Source organism: Kwoniella newhampshirensis, chromosome 14, assembly GCF_039105145.1.
Source record: "Kwoniella newhampshirensis strain CBS 13917 chromosome 14, whole genome shotgun sequence".
In the NCBI taxonomy this organism is placed as follows: Eukaryota; Fungi; Basidiomycota; class Tremellomycetes; order Tremellales; family Cryptococcaceae; genus Kwoniella; species Kwoniella newhampshirensis.
The window spans coordinates 369,921-388,022 of record NC_089967.1 but is presented as its reverse complement, the minus strand read 5'-3'; the positions used below and the strand labels follow the sequence as shown (position 1 = coordinate 388,022).

The following is an 18,102-nucleotide window of genomic DNA, read 5'->3' as shown; positions in this document are numbered from 1 at the left end:
TATGGATCAGATGTTGACTGGGGAGGTGTGAGGATGAGCAGACCGTGTGATTATATATATAGTTGAATATACTGTATGTGTGGACTACGCTGCGAGAGATATCGGAGGTTGGTAGATAACGCTGGCCAGGAGTGATCGAATGTGTCGAACACATGAACCGCCGAACGTGTTGATTGCTATAGGTCCGATCGGTGACTGTCGAGGAGAAGCTTGAGCGATGTGCGAGACGAGGTATGGGGGCGAGGTCGGATGTTGGATGAATGAGTGAATGAATGATGATGATGTAGAAATCCAGTCCATCCCGATCACCCCATCACTCACCCCACGCACCTTGACACCCACCACAGCGTCATTCTCTTTGTTATTGTATCTCTTTGGCATTTTATATCAATCTTCCTCTGTTCATTCGCTTCGTACTCTTCTATCACCCAACTGCATCAGCTCCCATCATCGCAGATGCCATGGTCATCCCCAACGCTATCTCTCGCGAGCAGGCATACATAGCCTCGCTTGCAGCCCAGCCAAAGGATGTGCCTCCAGAGAGATTGTATGAGGTGCGTGCTTATCGTCTTTGCCTCTTTGCTTTCCCCTATCTGGTGGTAACAGATCCTGATGGTGCCAGTAGAAACTCGAGATAGTCGGTAAAGGTGCATACGGCGCCGTGTATCGTGGCAAGCACATTTCCACAGGTCATGTCGTCGCGCTAAAGATCATCAACCTCGATACGGAAGACGATGATGTCGCCGACATACAGAAAGAGATCGCCTTGCTGCAACAGCTCATGCTCGGAGGCTCAGGCGCAACACCAAACGTCATCAAGTATTATGGGAGTCTCATGGAAGGCCCCAAGGTCTGGATCATCATGGAGTACGCCGAAGGGGGCAGCATACGGACTCTGGTGAGCAAACAACGTGAATGCATTGATTGCCCTGGATCTTGTATACTGACTAGAATAACAGTCGCGAGCCCGACCACTCAAAGAACTCCATATCTGCTTGATCATGCGAGAAGTGCTCATCGCGCTGGCTTTTTTGCACAAGAACGGTGTCATTCATCGTGACCTGAAAGGTGAGTAATTTGCTTTTGTAAATTGCATTGACATTGTTTATGATAGCCGCAAATATCCTCCTTACCACGTTCCCACCTCGAATTCTCCTTTGCGATTTCGGCGTCGCTGCTCTGCTCCAATCGTCGACCTCTAAACGATCGACTTTTGTGGGAACGCCATACTGGATGGCCCCAGAGGTTGTCACCGAAGGACGGCTTTACGACGCGAAGGCTGACATATGGTCACTTGGTATCACTTCTCTCGAAATGGCATACGGCGAACCACCCATGTCCGGCCAGCCCGCAGCACGAGCGGTCATGCTCCTCGGTGATAAGCGTATGCGTGCACCGAAGCTGGAGGGGGATCACTGGACCAAAGAAATGAGAGAATTCGTGGTCGGTTGTTTGAATGAAGAACCTAGTGATCGGCTTCCAGCCGAGGAACTAGGCAAAGTCAGGTGGATCAAGCAACAGGGTAAGACGCCTCTTACCGCATTAAACGATCTGGTCTCCAGATATCAAGCATGGAAAGAGTCTGGAGGACAGAGGCAAAGTTTAGCTGCAGGCGTTGGAGCGAGTGTTGAGGATGACGTGTACGAACAAGAATCAGACGGTGACTGGGCATTTGATGTGAGCAACCCTGTCGGTTCTGCTCCCTGGGCTGACATCTACGATAGACAGTTCGATCGCGTATGAGCATGCTCGTAGACGAAAAAGCTCAAATCGGAGAGATCCGTGAGTTGAAGGCACTTAGAGTTGATTGCTGATCATCGTGCTAGCACTTACCACCCTATCTCCTCCGACAGCGCGCCCGGCACCGCAGTCACTCCGTCGCCTTTTCCACGACGAGACGTCGTCTGATCCTGATCCGTTCCAATCGTTCGCCCTTCAGCAACCTGGAACGCCGCAATCGTCTGACGGTTCCGGTGCCATCGAGCAGGTGGCGCGATTCCCTAGTCCGGAGCAAGAAGAATATCTAGGAGACGATGTTGGTTATGACCCGTCGACCATACGTCAAGGTCGGCTAGGACGCACCGGAAGATCTCCGACTCCCTTGTCAGTTTCGACAGACCTTCAGATCCTTCCGGATACGGTACCGACACCCTCAACAAGCACATACCGTATCGACTCACCTCAAGCAGATACTCCCATGGGAAAGCCGGACGTTGACTTACCGTCGCCTAGGCAGATGAGAACGAAAATGAGCCTTGACACACTATCCTCGGTGCCGACTAGCAAATCGCAGCAACCCGAGGACATTCGATTGAAGAGTGGGCCAGGCGCACGGCGACCTGGCGGTTCAATGGGCGAGGGACTGCGAGGTTTTCAATTCCCACTCGTGTCCCAGTCCACTTCCGGACCCTCTGTGATTCGGCCGGCACCCCAACCTCCAACTCTACATCGCATGCACTCCGCTGCTCCTACCATGCCAGGCTCGGCCGTATCACCCACACGCTCTTTTTCATCTCATGGGGCCCTGCCTACACGACCACCTATGATGCGGCAGGCTTCTGTAGCAGTCATGGAGGGACGTGCTGCAAGTCAATCTCAGGCTCACGCTCAAGCCTTTGCTCTTGCACAATCACAAGAAGGGCCCATGACCTCGACCAGGAACCTGGCGATTCCCGGGTCTCTGGGTCCCAGGCCGATGGGCGGCATGGGTATGATGCGAAGTCGAAGTGGGAGTCGCGTGGAAGAGGGGCAAGGTGTCGTTGGGCTGAGAGATTTGCTGAAAGTAAGTCTACATCTGAAGAGAATCAGCAGTACTCCCGCTGAGCTACTCATCTAGCTATCACCGGCTGTGCCCGAAATACCCGATCTTCTCCCACCCTCGCCTTCTGTCGCTTCGACACCTCACAAGTTCCTACCTGCCCCTTCACCGCTAGCACAGAACAATCATCAAACTCCTCCGGTCCCAAGCCTTCCGATCACCTTCAACTTGGCAGCAGCGAACGCCTTAGCGCAAATGCCAGTCACGCCTGCTCCGGTTTCTGCTTGCATGCCGTCTGATTCAGGCATTTCGACCCGCGCTCCTCATGTCGCAAATCACGATATAGGTCCACCCATTCGTCCGCTCGATCTTAGCAGACTTGATACAGAAGACGTATTCGCGGAGCTGGAAAAAACCGTGGACGACATGCAGAAGTGGCTGGGCTGTGTTCAGAGCGGCCTAGACGATCTCATGAAAGTAAACATGGAGCCTATCGCTTCAGAGGGGTGAAAATGTATCATACATTGTTGTATAGTCAGGTATTGATGAGCGGAACGAAGTTACGAATCCGAATGCATGGCACATGAACTTCCTCGATGTTCTAAATGATAGAAGAATCAAGACGATGCTATCTTTGCTTTCCGCCTCTCCCTTGTTGCTTCGCTTGAAGCTGATCAAGCCGTGATCGCAGCGCCGCAAGGCCATCCGGACGAGCCGAGAGCTTCGAGTCGCTCCGTTGTGGAAGGAGAGAGTTGGACATTTTCGGGAGCAAAGTCTTTGACCTGAACCTTTCAGACTCGCCTGTCAAGTGTGCTGCACGTGCTGCTGGAAGTGTGCTTTGACGAGGGATTGCTGATGCTGGTGTCGACAGCGCACGAGCTTTGTTGGTGAACGCGATCGATGTGTGTGCGAGAGGTGGACCCATGGAAAGTTTGTTGGACGGCCCAGCGACAATGGAGGTCGAAGGGCGAGTTTGGCGATTCATAGTAGATGTTGCATCTGTTGCAAAGCTTCGAGGCATCGCAGACCTGAGGGGTCGACTACTCAATGAAGTGGCCGAGCGGGCTGACGGACCGATTCCAGGCAACGGGAGCTTGTCAAGGGATGAGCCTGGAACAGCAGGTTTCGAGAAGCGTGATGTGAGATCGACTTCATTTGGCCTGGGTTTGTGTTTCGCCGTCTCAATCGTCGCACGGCTTGAAACAGCAGGCGCTCGATTGCTGGTGGGTAGCCTAGAATCTCTCGCCGAAGACGCGACAGCGCTCGAGGAGAAACCTATGTGGGACTTGAACTCGGAGCGTGCGGGCCGATTCCGTTGGGAGAGTCTACTAGGCGTAATGCGATCGCTACCAAGCAGATAATCATTGCTCTTAATAGGAGGACCATGTGCTGCCTTTGCTTGACCGGAAGGGATAGGCGAGGAAGCTAGACCACCCGGTCGAGTCTGCAGACTGAGTGAGCGAACGTGACTTGAGAGGGAGGTTGGGAGATGAATGCTCTTCTGCGATGCAGGGGCCGATATCGCTTTAGCTCCAGCAGACAATGATATCCGGCGAGATCCCGTGGTACGGGGTGCCAAGCTGGTCCCAGAATTGGGTTGCATCGGATTACGAGCCGGAGGACCGCAAATGGGTCCCGAAGTTGTTTTAGTGGGGGATGTCGAAGACTCAATTTCTTGATCAGAAGGTTGAGCAAGTCGGTCAGCCTTGACACGCTGAATGATTTCCGCGACCTTAGACAAGCTCTTTGAACGGCTGATTGAGTTGCCACAAGCACTGTATTGGGCTCTTGTGGGAGTATCTATTGAGCTTGCGGGTATCGTCGCTAGCACGCGTCTTGGATGTGGGGGCTGCCTTGTATCCACATCCCGAGTGTTTGTGGAAACGTGATACGTGTTTATCGGCAGAATGGAATCGTCTGGTCCGAGCACAGTCCTGTACAGATACTCAGCCTCGCGCCCGATTTCTGCGTGGTAGCCGTACTCACATATCCATGGCGTCTAGCATGTGTTCTCCATGCAACAAATCCACAAAGCTTTCTTCCGTCCCAGATGCTCGCTTAGGCTTGCTGACTTTTTCAATCATATCTACCACATCGAGGGTGAGGTTTCCTTCATTTGTTGCAAGATGGGATCGAGGACTGCGTTTTGCTTGATGGCAAGATTGTATAAAGAAGGCGTCCTCTGTGGTATGGGACAGGGTAGTCAATTGAGCAGAGCCGGGAGAAGAGACGGATAACTGGAGAGCAGCCTCCTCAGGTAAAGTCTCCCTAGATATCATCTCGTCATCTCGGAGCAGATGTGCACTTTTCTGAGGACTGACAGGCAAGACTGTGCTGACCTCTGCATCGAACATGTGCTCAGCTTCTTCACCCAGCCAGGCCAAAGTGTTGGCAGATGAGGAAGCGGGAAAAGTGCGCTTAGGTCTCGGTTGTGACGACTTAGAGAAATCGGAAGTAGAGAAGCCGTGCGAATGTGAACGAGGAAGAGAACGAAGCTGACCTTTGGTTGCCACGTGTGGCTTGGAAGATGATGTTGTGATAGGATATCTTGACGCATCCAAAGAGGCACCTGACAGCGAGCGGTCGACTAGCCGAGGTGAATCAACTTGCCTCAGAGCCTTGGTAGGCGAACGGAGGTGGCCCATTTGTACGGGGGAGGAAGGAAGTAAAGTTGATCGATGGAGGGACAGGGATCCTGAGCGACCCTTCGAGGACTTCTGTGGAGATGTGCTGAGTATGTTGAGAACCCCTTCAGGGTGGCACGCCCTTCCGGAGGCAGACCGTGGTGCGGTATCTCTTGGTCGAAGATCTTGAATGTTCAGCTCGAGACTACCGTCTCCATCACTACTTGGTGCTCCTCCGGCAAGAGAGCAGTTTATGAGAAGCGAAGCTTCCTCTGCGGTCTTTGGAAGGTCGAATGATATCGAGAGCCGACGAGAAAGACGAGTGGTAGGTGAATGAGACTGATCTGGGAAGGAAAGAAGAACAGGTTGATCTGATGTGCTTGATGGGCTGTTTCGAAGAATGGTGGAGATCTTGATACTGATGTTTCGGTGAGGAGTTTTCGCGATTGCTGGACTTGAAGCCGATTGTCGAGTGGAAAGTATAGGATATGTAGGCTCGATGTTAGCTTTTTGTACGCTCTTGACGCGCTCATGGCGGAGAGGAGGTTGAACGATGTCACAGCCGCGTTCTCCTCTACCCCACGACTGGTGGGAGTCGGTGGCCGCTGGCTGTAGCTGAGTACGCGTGATATAGCCGGGAACGATCTCTTCTGGAATGTCATCGGTGCTTCGAGCGTGATTGGGAGTCTCAGGAAGAGGTGGAAGCTGTGAAAGCTCCTCATCGTTGGGGAGTCCGTCGAGACCAAACATAGCTCTAGCGGTGGAGGAATGGTCAGGACTGCATATCTGGGGGGAATGAGCTCGAGTGACTTACAACGATGATTTCCGTCTTGTCAAAGGTTGGTCAACGGAGTCGTGACTGTGCAAAGAGAGACATGAGAATCGGGTATAGTGTGTGATACGTATATGATGGAACAAGAGGGGAAGAAGTGAGTAAGAGAAAAAACAAGAAGTGGATTGATCGTTCAACCTTTTCCGACTTGCGACGAGAAAGAGCAGTCGCGTCGTGTGGGGAATAAAACGTAAACAACCGACTCTTATAGGGATTTGTAAGGTGGATTACAAGTTTGGATTACAGATTTGTAATTCATATCGTTTGATCACAGAATCCCATTACAAAACCCACTCGCAAACTGCATGCTCGTGTAGTGTCATCAGAATCAGCATCGGATTTCTCTGTCATTGAACACCGCTGCGTTGATTGTCATGTCATGCATATCGACTACATACTGCCCTGATGCTTCTCTTCCATCACGTGCACCATCCCTTCCTACCTTCTATTCGCTCGCATCTCACCAGACATCATCACTGTCCCTCTCTCCGTCTGGGTGCGCTTCGAAGGATGTTATCCACTCTGCAGCATGTTTGACGCGGCATCAGCTCACGCACAATTTCATGGCTCTGACATGTCGCCACATTTACGTACCGAAGAATCATCTCTGCCGCCTCGCTCGAACTAACAACGACCTGCTTCTTGAGCTTGAATGACTCTGTGACACCGAGCTTCTTCATGGACGCAACCTCTCCACGATCCATATCTGTTCGGACGTTAGCTTCCACGTGTACGTCGGATCGGTCACTTCGACGTACCTAACCCAGCATCTGATCGGCCCTCGTAATGCGCTGCTCTCAATTTGGTGACCAGATCGCTGGAGTCGTAACCTCCGTTGTCCGCCAGAATGGTGGGCATTTGTCTGAGAGCTCTCGCAAAACCTTCGACGGCTAGAGCTTTTTTCCCCTTGACTGTCCTTGCCGCTTCTTCCACCTTGCAGCTCATCAACATCTCAGCACATCCGCCTCCAAGGGTCACTCGAGTCTCCTTGACAGTCTGTGAAAGAACGGAGAGAGCATCGTGGAGAGATCGCTCAGCCTCCTCAACCATCTGCGAGGTAGCACCACGAAGAACCACAGTGCATGCCTCCCCAGCAGCAACTCCGGAAAACTTGATGAGCTATGATGGGAATTAGCGACATGTTCCACTCAAGTACACTCCCCTGAAGTCGGCTTACCTTGTCTTCTCCAATCATGATCTCTTCGATCAGGTCACAACGTCCGATTTTGACCTTGTCCGGTGCGTCAAATGTGCTCGCGATCTCTCCCCCAGTCACCAATGCCAGTCTTTCCACACCCTCAAAATCGGCATGCTCGATCGACATGACACCAGCCTCAGCGAGAAGGCTCTCAGGGTAATTATAGATAAGTTGTCTGTTGACGAAACAAGTTACACCGTGAGCAGCAATTGCCTGAACTTTTTGCTTCATCTTTTCCTGTGGAAGCGGTCTGTCAGAAATGGCAAGATAGAAGCGTGTCATGTACTTGCCTTCTCTGCCCTTTCCAGCTCGGCCAATTTGCCCGTTCCATCGACTCGCACTCGTGCTCCGAAGATCTTGATCTTGTCTGTGTCCATTGCTGAAAAGAGGTGAGTCCCTGTAGCAAGTCTTCCTGACCGGACTCACATGTGTTGGCGATAAGGATTTTAGCGTTTTCTATTCGCTTTGGGGAATTGGTTGCGATTGTCTTGTCCAGAATGAAGCCTATTTGAGTTGTTAGTCCAGCTGATCACAAGCATGATGCAAGGTCCAGCTCACCTTCATCCAGATAAGAATCTGTCAACTTCCCGCCGACCTTTTTGATGATTTGAATATGTTCCAAGTCTGTCGATCCCTTCAGTCTCAACACAGCGTCGACGGCAAGGTTGGCAAAATAATCCTTGTCCTGGGCTAAAACCTTGCTGCTGAGAGTCGTCCTCGCAATGTTGAAAAGGTCTTCCCTAAACTTCTTTTCATCACTCTTGTTGTCCTCAGCAGAAGCCTCAAGTGCCTCGAGAGCAGCCTTGGATGCGATTCGATAGCCTTCGACAACCGTTTGAGGATGGATCTTTTGGACCGTGACGAGTTTCTCCGCCTCCCGCAAGAGCTCTGATGCGAGCACACAGACCGAGGTCGTACCGTCACCGACTTCATCATCCTGAACCTTTGATATGTTGACAAGGATTTTTGCGGCGGGGTTATCGAGGTGAATGGATTTGAGAATGGTAGCACCATCGTTGGTCACAGTGATAGAGTTGTTGGACGCCGATTCTGAAAGGAGAGGTAAGAGAGAAGTCAATGAGACTCGTCGTAGCAGCGTGGGACAGCACCGCACACTCACGCAGGATCTTGTTCATTCCCTTGGGTCCCAACGTTGACTTGACCAGATCTCCCAAAGCCATTGCACCTACGAAAGAAGAAAGTCGAGCGTTTTCGCCCCTTTCTTCGGTGGCCTTTGGGAAGGGGTCAGTGAGCTGGCTCTCCCGGTAGGAACAGCAGTAAAGAGAACCCACTTCGTCTGAAAAGACGTTCATGATCGATTTTTGGTAAGACGGAGTATTCTGACGGGTATTTTGGAAGGATGAGGATGAGATGAGAGATTGAGAGATGAGAGATTGAGAGATTGAGAGATTGAGAGAGAGATGAGCAAGAGAAGTTTGAGAGAAGGACGCGGAAAGTAATGAAATGAGCGCGACAGGATGAACGGACGAGTTCTTATCACAAGTATACACACGTGGCATTTTACAGTCCCCGACCTTTACCCGCTCAAACACCAGAGTGGACCTACTCAAAAGTGAATCACTGTATGCATTGTATCTTGTGATCGTATCCAAGGTGTCATGCATTGGCGAGGAGACCACTGCAACTGCCAAGACCTTTACTGCTATATACGATGCATTTAGAAACACCAAACAACTTCTAAAAAACGGAGATGTAATCGTTCACCCTATCCTTCGCGTCCTGTGCGATACACTCTGCGATCCAAGTCAAATTCCTCACTTCTTGCTCCTTCAGCTTGACGAAACTGTAAAACACCGCATACTGGAACTGCTGAAGGAAGCTTTGCTTGTTGAGCTCGACGTCGTGCTTGAAAAATTCATCCTCCAGACTTGAGCTCGCTTCCTCCGCACCGTTCGCACCCGCACCGGAACTGACACCGGCCTTGTCGAAGAAAGACTTATACTCGGCGATGTGATCTACAGCTGCGATGACAGAGTCGACATCGTCTGCCCGAGCAAGAGCATTGTTGCCCTCAGGGTATAGTCGTCCGATCGTAGGGAAAAGTCGAGCACGTTGATCCTTGGATAGCTCAGTGCCGAAGGAGTTGATGGTGATGTTGAGCGTGCGACGGTCGGCTTCAAAAGCTAGTATGCGTGTCATAATCTCCGATGTGGGCGCAGGAAGTGTTTGACAGAAGCTGTGGAAATCTTCGAGATACGATTTGTACAGGGAGTTCCGGATGATTTCGATGTTAAGGTCGTCAAGATCTTGAGCGGAAAGGCAATCACGGAAATATGGTGCTACGTCACCTGGTCAATCGACGTATATAGTAACAAGGGCGAGACTCACCTAGAGGCGTTTCAACCAATACACTATGATACAACTCTTCCACGTTCGTTGCGACACAAAGCGCAGGCATAGTGTCGAACACTCCAAGCGGATGACATCTCTCCAACAACTCGTGAGTGTCTCTCTCATGCAGCGTTCCAAGCGTCAGGAGGATGACGTTGTCGATCATGTAAGCGTATGTGATGTAGTCCATAAAGGTCGCAAGTGGTTCGACTGCGTTTGTTCGGATATAGCTGAACTCGGCGACAAGCTTTTCTGTCGCCTTGTCTGCGATCGTCGCGGTTGACAGAGGAAGGGGTTCGTTGGCGAGGAAGTTACCATAGTCGGTAGATGACAGTTGCAGACGGAAATCTGTGAATCAGCGAAAGCACGTAGGTATGAAATCTACCTTCAAGATTGTCACACTGCGTCAGGTTGTGATAGTTGGCCTGAGTGAGTAATGCTCCTTTATACCCTCTGACCACTCCCTCCAGGAACCCGGCCGACATCTAGGTCAGATTCCGAGGTCAGTAGCATTCCGTTACGTTCTCATGACATTCTGCTCACGTTGAAGCCAAGGGCCTCCATTTCCGTTGAGCTTGTCCTCGTAAAGCCGGTGCGACAACAGGATAGAGAAGCCGACGACAGGTGGACTTGAGAGAGAGATCGTGTGTGTGTGTGTGGACCAACGGGGGGGGGGGGATCAGCAGAGTGGGTGCAGCTGAGCACGAGCGACTTAGGCTGTTCTGAAAGTGAGAAGATGTAAAGAATGGTATGCAGCAATGAAGGAAGAGAGAGAGAAAGAGAGAGAGTGAGATGATGACGGTGTGATCGCGAGGGGGTGATCAATGGGCTAAAATGGGGGTAACGTTGAAAGAGTCAGTGGCGGTGGAGGAACTGTAACAGCGTGCAGCTATCAATCCATGTATCATCAGATATCCTCTCTTCCAACTCGAGTCATCATCATCATCTGCATCATCAACAGCAGCTCACGCCCATTCCGCGCCATGGACAGCCTTCGTGTCACAAAGGTCGATGATGTCGTCCTAGAATACTTCACTCCTCCATCGGATCCACAAGGCAGACCCATCCGTCAACGGCGAACCGGTACACTTCACCTCACAGCTCATCACCTTATCTTCTCCCAGACAGCCACATCTCACGCGTCAGAACCTGAAGTATGGATACCTTATCCTTGCATAACCCTTCTCACTCGGCTCCCGCAATCTATACACGGTCTGTATCCCATCCAGGTCGAGACGACAACATTCGACAGCTACGTCCTTTTGTTTGACAACGATCGTGAAGGTGGCGCAGAAGATGTATGGCAAAGCGTGAAGGACTGCGCTGTCAAGTGTAAGTCTCAACACGGTGCGGCGGGGGTACTGACCGTCATGTAGCTTCTGTCGAGCAATTGCATGCTTTCTTTTACACCTCCACTGTCTCGGGGTCAGGGTGGGCGACATATAACCCTCGCACCGAGTTTTTCCGCCAAGGTCTGGGGACTCGTACCAAGGCATGGCGTTTCACCGACATGAACAAAGACTACACTTTCTCTCCGACGTACCCCAGCAAGCTTATCATTCCTAGTCGGATCAGTGATTCGACCCTGGCCTACGCTGCAAAGTACAGAAGCAAAGCGCGAATACCAGCTTTGACTTACTTGCATTGGGCGAACAACGTGAGTTCTACTTTACAGGCCGTCAGTTAACGTAGGTTCAGGCGTCCATCACTCGATCATCGCAACCGATGGTGGGATTGAAAAACTCCCGGTCTGCTCAAGACGAGCGTCTCGTCGAATGCATATTCTCATCCCATCTCTTCCCGGAAGTAGCCTACGCGTCCACACCTGCACCCGTTTTCGGTGCAACGTCTACCAATCTCATTATCGACGCCCGCCCAACGACCAACGCTATGGCCAATGTCGCTATGGGTGCCGGTACGGAAAACATGGAGAACTACAAATTAGGGAAGAAAGCTTATCTCGGAATTGATAATATCCATGTCATGCGCAACAGTCTCAAAGCGGTCGTTGAGGCATTGCGAGACGCGGACTCCAAGCTATCGGGCGTGGTTGATCGCGGTCTCTTGCGGAAGAGCAACTGGCTTCGACACATTTCTACTATTCTCGACGGCGCTCTGATAATCGTCCGCAATGTGCATCTCAACGCTTCACACGTATTGATTCACTGCTCTGACGGATGGGATCGGACCGCTCAATTGAGCGCTGTTGCCCAGATCGCCCTCGACCCTTACTATCGCACTTTGGAGGGTTTCAAGGTACTGATCGAAAAAGATTGGCTGGCTTTTGGACACAAATTCTTGGACCGGTCCGGCCATCTTTCGTCCGAGAAGCTTTTCATGGTAACGGAAAACGAAGAGGATTCCGATGAAGAGACGGGCGGAGGTGCTCAAAGAGCGGCGCAAGCGTTTTTCGCCTCAGTGCAGAAACAATTCGCCAGCACGTCTCATCTCAAAGAAGTCTCCCCGGTCTTTCATCAATTCCTGGATTGTGTCCGACAGATTCAGCGTCAATATCCCGAGCGGTTCGAGTTCAATGAGCAATATCTCCTCGATATCTACTACCATCTTCACTCTTGTCAATTTGGTACTTTTCTCTTCAACAGCGAGCGGGACCGACAGACAGCCCATTCAGGGAAGCCTTACGTAGAGCGGACTGCATCACTTTGGGATTATCTGGATACACCTGCTCAACGCGACAGGCATGTCAATACTACATACACCACCTCCCTCGACGATAAAGAGTCTCGAGCACTTCAATCTGATCAAGGGGTACTGTTATTCGACTCAAAAGATGTCAAATTCTGGCATGGTCTGTTTCATCGGGGAGACGAAGAGATGAACGGCTCACCTCTGGCTCTTGCTCAAGCTCAAGGTGCAGAAGTGTTTGGACCGCTCGATGCCGAACAAGAAGATCCAGTCAGTATCGGTGGTATGACTCGAGCGGTCTTGCCTCCTCCATCAGATCTACCAGAGTCATCAAGCAAGCCACGCAGCTGGGCCTGGTCACACATATCGAATAACGCTCTCAGTGCCGTTCAGTCTGCCGCAAGAGAAATCAAAAGCATCTCTTCTGATGCCATAGCACAGCTGAAGGCGGAAGCTGGAGAGATAGACGGGGAAATGTGGAAGAAGGACAGTAGGGAGAAAGAGGGAGTAAGGGCGGCTGGGTCCAGTTCGAATCTGCGCCTTCCTTCCAACACGAACCCTTGGACGGTCGAAAGTCGAAGCGACGCAACATCACCGGTACTACCCACGAGCAGTAACAAGACCCAGGACAGTGTGACTCCATTTGCAAGATTACCAGTCATTCCGACACCCAACGCCAGTACTATCAATCCATGGGCCACCGTTCGTCAACCCAGTATTCCCTCTCTATCTGACCTGAACATCGGTAACAAGCGCATTAGTCCAGGTCACGTCTTTCCTGACGATGCCACAGTGCGTGCAGCTATGGGAGGAGATCAGAAAGCGTGGGATCCGTTGGGCGCATCATAGGTTGTTCACTGTACGCTAATGCATGTTGTGCCGCCTCTACAGCTCCCGCACGCCCTTCTCTGTTGTTGTGTCCATCTCGGCATTCTTAATTCCTTTCGTCAACCTCTTCCATACTCCCTCCAACGCCTTTGTGTCCTCTTTGTTTAGTCCAAGTTCTTTTGCGACTGCGGCCATACTCATAGCCTGCATTTCTTGGGAAGCGTCCGTTAGCTGGACTGGCATCGTTTCAACACTGTTGACACTCCCAAACAGGGATCTGTCGAAGGAGCGCTTGCGCCAATCAGCCGCCCGGAGGACCAATTGGCACAGATTCCCGGTTGCCGTTGAGGTCTGACCCTCTGCTGCCTTTCGGTCTCTTATCTCTGCTAAGACGCTGGCCAGTCTTCGAAGTGTCGGATAATGAATCCCGAAGGCGGAGATAGAAACGAGAAGTGGAGAGAACGCTGCTGTGGCATGACTCAGCTCACGGAAGCATGTCGTTCCGGCTTACCATAAGGTCGCCCAGCTACGATATATGCGTCTGCAGCACTGGCAGCCAAGCCTGCAAAAAGCCCTTTCCACTATCTAGTCAGCCTCCCGTGCGGACGCTATCTACCCACCTGACTTCTGCTCGAGTCAGCTAGAGCCACTGCCGCAGGGCCATCGTCGCATGCTATGGCAGACCGTATGCCGATGTCAAGCAGTTCGCGGTTCAGACCTCCCATTGATTTAGCAGAAGGGTTGAACACAGATAACACGATGTCGAGGGCGGCTCTGTATTCTGGTGGATCGGCATGGTATAGCGCTGCCGTTACGAACTCGAGATGTTGCCTGTCAATCTTGCGTTGATTGAGCACGTTGCGATCCGAGGCTTCTGATTGGAACCACTGGCACAGTAATAAGAGACCCGAATCACGTTGTATGCGGTACATGGGACTCACTTGTCGTTCCGTGTATGCATGTTCAGGTCTATATTCTGTTTTAGACCTCTGGACAGCTGCAGCGATGCGTTGTTGTCGAGCAGTTGCTTTATCGACAGGGGTGGATTCTTCATCGGCTGGCGTCACAATCGCATCGTCCTGTTGTGTGACAGTCGCAGTCGCATCAGCGTCGTCATGTGACGCTACTTGATAGTAGTTGGACGACGTTGCAGTATCTGCCATGACCGTGTTGTGGTGTCGGTCGGAGGGGGTTGGAAGGATGCGATGATGATCATAGGATGTTGAAACGGAAAAGGTGATTGGAATCAATAGAGAGGAGAGACGCGTAGAGACGATAGATGAAACGACATTTCCCGTCTCTTCGTTGATTTCTCAACCTTTCATTCCCCTTCTCGTCCATCGTCTCGCCGCAATCGAGGGCTCATCAATCCCCAACTGTTCCGTTCTTTCTTGACAGGATTTGACGCTTCTAGTTGCAGTCAAGTCCAACGCACAGCCTTCTCCGTCACAAATCGAACAGGCCACCTTTCATTGAATTCTTGAAACCGGACCCTCCTGCTCCATCCTCAACCGTACCGTACCTGCAAATTCAAGCAAAAGCAATGGACTCAAACGGTGAGCTTGCCTATGCCTGGAACTGCCATCCACTTGGCCCTGGCACATGGTGATCTCAGTTCCGTCAACGCTGATCCAATCTCTGAACCTGATCACTATGTCCCATCGACTATTACCATCGTTCGCTTTCTTGCACCTCGCGTTTGACTCATTAACGTCGCCGGACTGGACACCGTTGTACTTCTTTCACAGGTCGGCATCGTAACCAATCTGGATCAAACCTCACTCTCCCAGCGTCCTCTACCTTCCGCCGGTTGCCCACTCTTGCGCGAAGTCCATTCCGCCGAAGCGACAAGACATCTTCTCCTCCACCCGTCGACCTCACACGGCAAAGCGATAGCTCGACGCACCAGCGCGTTTCCACGTTCCCGTCTTCGTCTCAAGTTGTTATTGATGATAACTCCGTGTCCAGCGCTTTCTTCTCGTCCTCTGTTGACCAATCATTGCAAGTGTCATCCGGTGAGGCAGCCTCAGCTTCCAGTAAATTGCTCCCTCCTTCTCGATCATCGTCATTGCTTCGGACCTCTCAAGCGTCTGATGTGACGGCCAGTAATCCGGGTCACCCCCCTCTTTCTCCTTTTGCGCAGAAAGCAAATCCACCTGTCATGAGCTCTACACAGACAGTACTGCCGCCTGTTCCTTACTCGTCAAATGCGTCTGATCTCGAACCCATCACGTACCCGTCTCACCTTGCGCAAACGAAAGCCCCCGGTAATTCCATCTTCTCATCGACCTCGCAATCAATCCATCCCCAGCGGGACACTTCGTCCTCCAGCGCGACTTTACCGATTGTGCTAGGAGCCGTGCATCAGGTTGGACGGACTGCGTCTGGAGCAGGCGGACCCCCATTTGGCGTACCAAAACGCAAGGAATCCATTGTCGGTCCAGACACGTCGCCGAACGATTCTCCAGATCTCAAGCAGCATTTTACTACTCTCAACAATGCGAATGAGCTCCTCAGCTATAGAGAGAGAGACGGCGAGACTGACAGTGGGACCGACGACAAAACAACTAGACGTAGAAGAGCCGATACGCGATCATCCGCTGAGCGGCCTCAGCCTGTTGCTTCCTCTTCGAATGAACGCGGCCATCAGCCCAGTGATCGGGACAGAAGTCGAAAGGCAAGCAGGAAGGTTTCAAGAGCAAAGAATGCAAAGGTGCTCGAACCAATCCTCCCTTCCTCGCGTGGGATATCTCGCGCCCCAGCGTCTGCGATGTACTTTTCTCCCGTGCCATGCTACGGAAAACCCCCGAATCAGGCCCTTCGAGCGCACAGCGGCACGCTGGTAGGGGAGCGAATCTGGGTAATCGGAGGTGTTGATAGAGCAAACTGCTGGAGGGGTGTGGCGTCGTTCGACACCGAGAGCTTATTATGGACTACTATCGAGACTTGCGGAGAGCAATTTCCACCGCTACGCGCACATACTACGACTTTAGTTGAAGACAGGCTCTACATCTTTGGAGGAGGTGACGGACCATCGTATAGTAACGAAGTCTGGGTGCTTGATACCAGTAAGTGCCCACTGGTGCATGACGCGGCTGATCAGGCTCAGTCACGCATCGATTCTCTCGACCTATATTTGGAAATCCAAAGATGTCCATTCCTCCCCCACGACGAGCTCACACGACCGTGTTCTATCACAACTCGCTTGTCATATTTGGAGGCGGAAATGGACAAGCAGCTCTCAACGATGTGTGGGCTCTGGACGTGTCTGACCCCGACAATCTCTCGTGGTCGGAATGGAAGACTAAAGGTGACATACCGCAGAAAAAAGGTTACCACACTGCAAATCTTGTTGGAGATAAAATGGTCGTATTCGGTGGCAGCGATGGGCATGCTAGTTTCGCGGATGTTCATATTCTCAATCTTCGTGAGTCGGATCTCATCATCATGTGCTTCTCATCTCACGCGGAGATAGGAACCCGGATCTGGACATTGGTAAACACCGAGGTCAAACACAATCGCCTCTCGCACACCTCGACACAGGTCGGATCGTATCTTTTCATCCTTGGCGGTCACAATGGCCAGACATACGCTCAGGATGTTCTATTATTCAATCTTGGTACGCGCTGTCTGTCCACGCCCGTTCGGCGCTGCGAGTTGACATGATACGTAGTGACCCTTCAATGGGAATCAAAGATTCCCAGAGGGCTCGCGCCCCCCGGTCGAGGCTATCACGTTGCACTGCTTCACGACGCCAGGATTTTCATATCTGGCGGATATAACGGGGAGAGTGTATTCGACGACCTTTGGGCACTGGATCTCAGTGCCGGAGCGTATTTGCCTCAGGTGGTATGTATTTCCAACAGAGATTTCAGATTTGCGCTGAACACTGCATCAGACAACGTTTGAAGTGGATGAGACGAGTTGTGGGCAAGGGGAAAGAACGTGATGGGATGGATACAGGCGATCATGAGCCTATGATTTGTATCGCGACCTCTTCACGAAATGCATGCAGGACGACATTATGATTAAATCGTGACACCAGATGCTACCCGAGAAATGGAGGGTAATTTCCTCTCCCACAGCTTGGCCATTCTTTCCATAACTGGATAAGCTGCTGAGAGCAACCATTCCTGGAGACTGTTGGCCTATTTGACTCATACAAGCACCAGGCTCGACTGCGGAGGCCTGCAAGCTGGGCTTGCAGACATTTTGCTATTGACACACATATCACGACCATACACAGCCATTCCTCCGCCCTGTACACGATTCATTGAGGGTCTATGCCAACCACCAAATAAGTCCCGTCACTCAGCTTGTTATGGATTTGGAATGGCTCGCCTTCTTCAAAGTGCGCTGAAATTAGATCTCAAGTCCTTGCATCCAAACACAGTGAGAGTCAGCCAAAAACATCTATTTTGCTGATATTATGCACAAGGACTATGATAAGAGAAACTACAAGAAGTTTTAAGACTTGGTAAGCCAACTATAACACCAAGCTTGTACCCAAGGCACCCACTCCTTGGCTCTACCTTTTGTTTAACAACATGAGATTTGTGTCATGACGCCCACCCCGCCACGACCACGACTAAGCCATCATTACCTAAACCCTCTCGATCTCTTTGAAATCTGCGATATCTTTGAACACAACTCGATATACTCGCCAAAGACCGAGCTAAAGGGCGCTGCAGGTGAACGATAGAAACAGGAGGAAGTTGATCGATGTTCTACGCATCTTGGTGGATGTGTTAGTGCAGATATATATACATCGTCTTAGTTCTCGTTGTTCTAGCCTTTCCCTAGTGATTTCTTGATTGGAAGTCATACCCAGTACCTTGCTCATCGTTCAACGATATCACTGTGG

General features: G+C 51.4%; 8 protein-coding genes across 8 annotated transcripts; 4 read left to right on the top strand and 4 right to left on the bottom strand.

Annotated features, from left to right (window-relative positions):
• Positions 1-461: 461 nt before the first annotated feature.
• On the top strand, positions 462-3,268 carry IAR55_006504 (uncharacterized protein; the record flags this gene model as incomplete). The annotated part of the gene is made up of 7 exons (XM_066949587.1): positions 462-554; positions 626-898; positions 960-1,068; positions 1,115-1,677; positions 1,725-1,782; positions 1,827-2,782; positions 2,837-3,268. 7 exons carry the CDS (start codon positions 462-464, stop codon positions 3,266-3,268), a joined length of 2,484 nt encoding a protein of 827 aa, XP_066799881.1.
• A 118-nt stretch (positions 3,269-3,386) lies between these two features.
• On the bottom strand, positions 3,387-6,132 carry IAR55_006503 (uncharacterized protein; the record flags this gene model as incomplete). The annotated part of the gene is made up of 2 exons (XM_066949586.1): positions 3,387-4,692; positions 4,745-6,132. 2 exons carry the CDS (start codon positions 6,130-6,132, stop codon positions 3,387-3,389), a joined length of 2,694 nt encoding a protein of 897 aa, XP_066799880.1.
• Positions 6,133-6,687: 555 nt separating this feature from the next.
• IAR55_006502 (T-complex protein 1, beta subunit) lies at positions 6,688-8,725 on the bottom strand (the record flags this gene model as incomplete). Its single annotated transcript, XM_066949585.1, has 9 exons — positions 6,688-6,736; positions 6,809-6,920; positions 6,973-7,333; positions 7,392-7,649; positions 7,703-7,791; positions 7,839-7,916; positions 7,971-8,462; positions 8,533-8,644; positions 8,705-8,725. The coding sequence occupies 9 exons, from the start codon at positions 8,723-8,725 to the stop codon at positions 6,688-6,690; spliced, it is 1,572 nt and encodes a 523-aa protein (XP_066799879.1).
• A 385-nt stretch (positions 8,726-9,110) lies between these two features.
• On the bottom strand, positions 9,111-10,328 carry IAR55_006501 (uncharacterized protein; the record flags this gene model as incomplete). The annotated part of the gene is made up of 4 exons (XM_066949584.1): positions 9,111-9,712; positions 9,762-10,112; positions 10,165-10,249; positions 10,308-10,328. 4 exons carry the CDS (start codon positions 10,326-10,328, stop codon positions 9,111-9,113), a joined length of 1,059 nt encoding a protein of 352 aa, XP_066799878.1.
• Positions 10,329-10,747: 419 nt separating this feature from the next.
• On the top strand, positions 10,748-11,451 carry IAR55_006500 (uncharacterized protein; the record flags this gene model as incomplete). The annotated part of the gene is made up of 2 exons (XM_066949583.1): positions 10,748-11,096; positions 11,141-11,451. The coding sequence occupies 2 exons, from the start codon at positions 10,748-10,750 to the stop codon at positions 11,449-11,451; spliced, it is 660 nt and encodes a 219-aa protein (XP_066799877.1).
• Positions 11,452-11,489: 38 nt separating this feature from the next.
• Positions 11,490-13,259, top strand: IAR55_006499 (uncharacterized protein; the record flags this gene model as incomplete). The annotated part of the gene is made up of 1 exon (XM_066949582.1): positions 11,490-13,259. One exon carries the CDS (start codon positions 11,490-11,492, stop codon positions 13,257-13,259), a length of 1,770 nt encoding a protein of 589 aa, XP_066799876.1.
• Positions 13,260-13,295: 36 nt separating this feature from the next.
• IAR55_006498 (uncharacterized protein) lies at positions 13,296-14,401 on the bottom strand (the record flags this gene model as incomplete). The annotated part of the gene is made up of 4 exons (XM_066949581.1): positions 13,296-13,705; positions 13,750-13,812; positions 13,864-14,125; positions 14,180-14,401. 4 exons carry the CDS (start codon positions 14,399-14,401, stop codon positions 13,296-13,298), a joined length of 957 nt encoding a protein of 318 aa, XP_066799875.1.
• Positions 14,402-14,781: 380 nt separating this feature from the next.
• IAR55_006497 (uncharacterized protein) lies at positions 14,782-17,187 on the top strand (the record flags this gene model as incomplete). The annotated part of the gene is made up of 6 exons (XM_066949580.1): positions 14,782-14,794; positions 14,987-16,293; positions 16,389-16,665; positions 16,714-16,857; positions 16,912-17,087; positions 17,137-17,187. 6 exons carry the CDS (start codon positions 14,782-14,784, stop codon positions 17,185-17,187), a joined length of 1,968 nt encoding a protein of 655 aa, XP_066799874.1.
• Between the last annotated feature and the right edge of the window lie 915 nt (positions 17,188-18,102).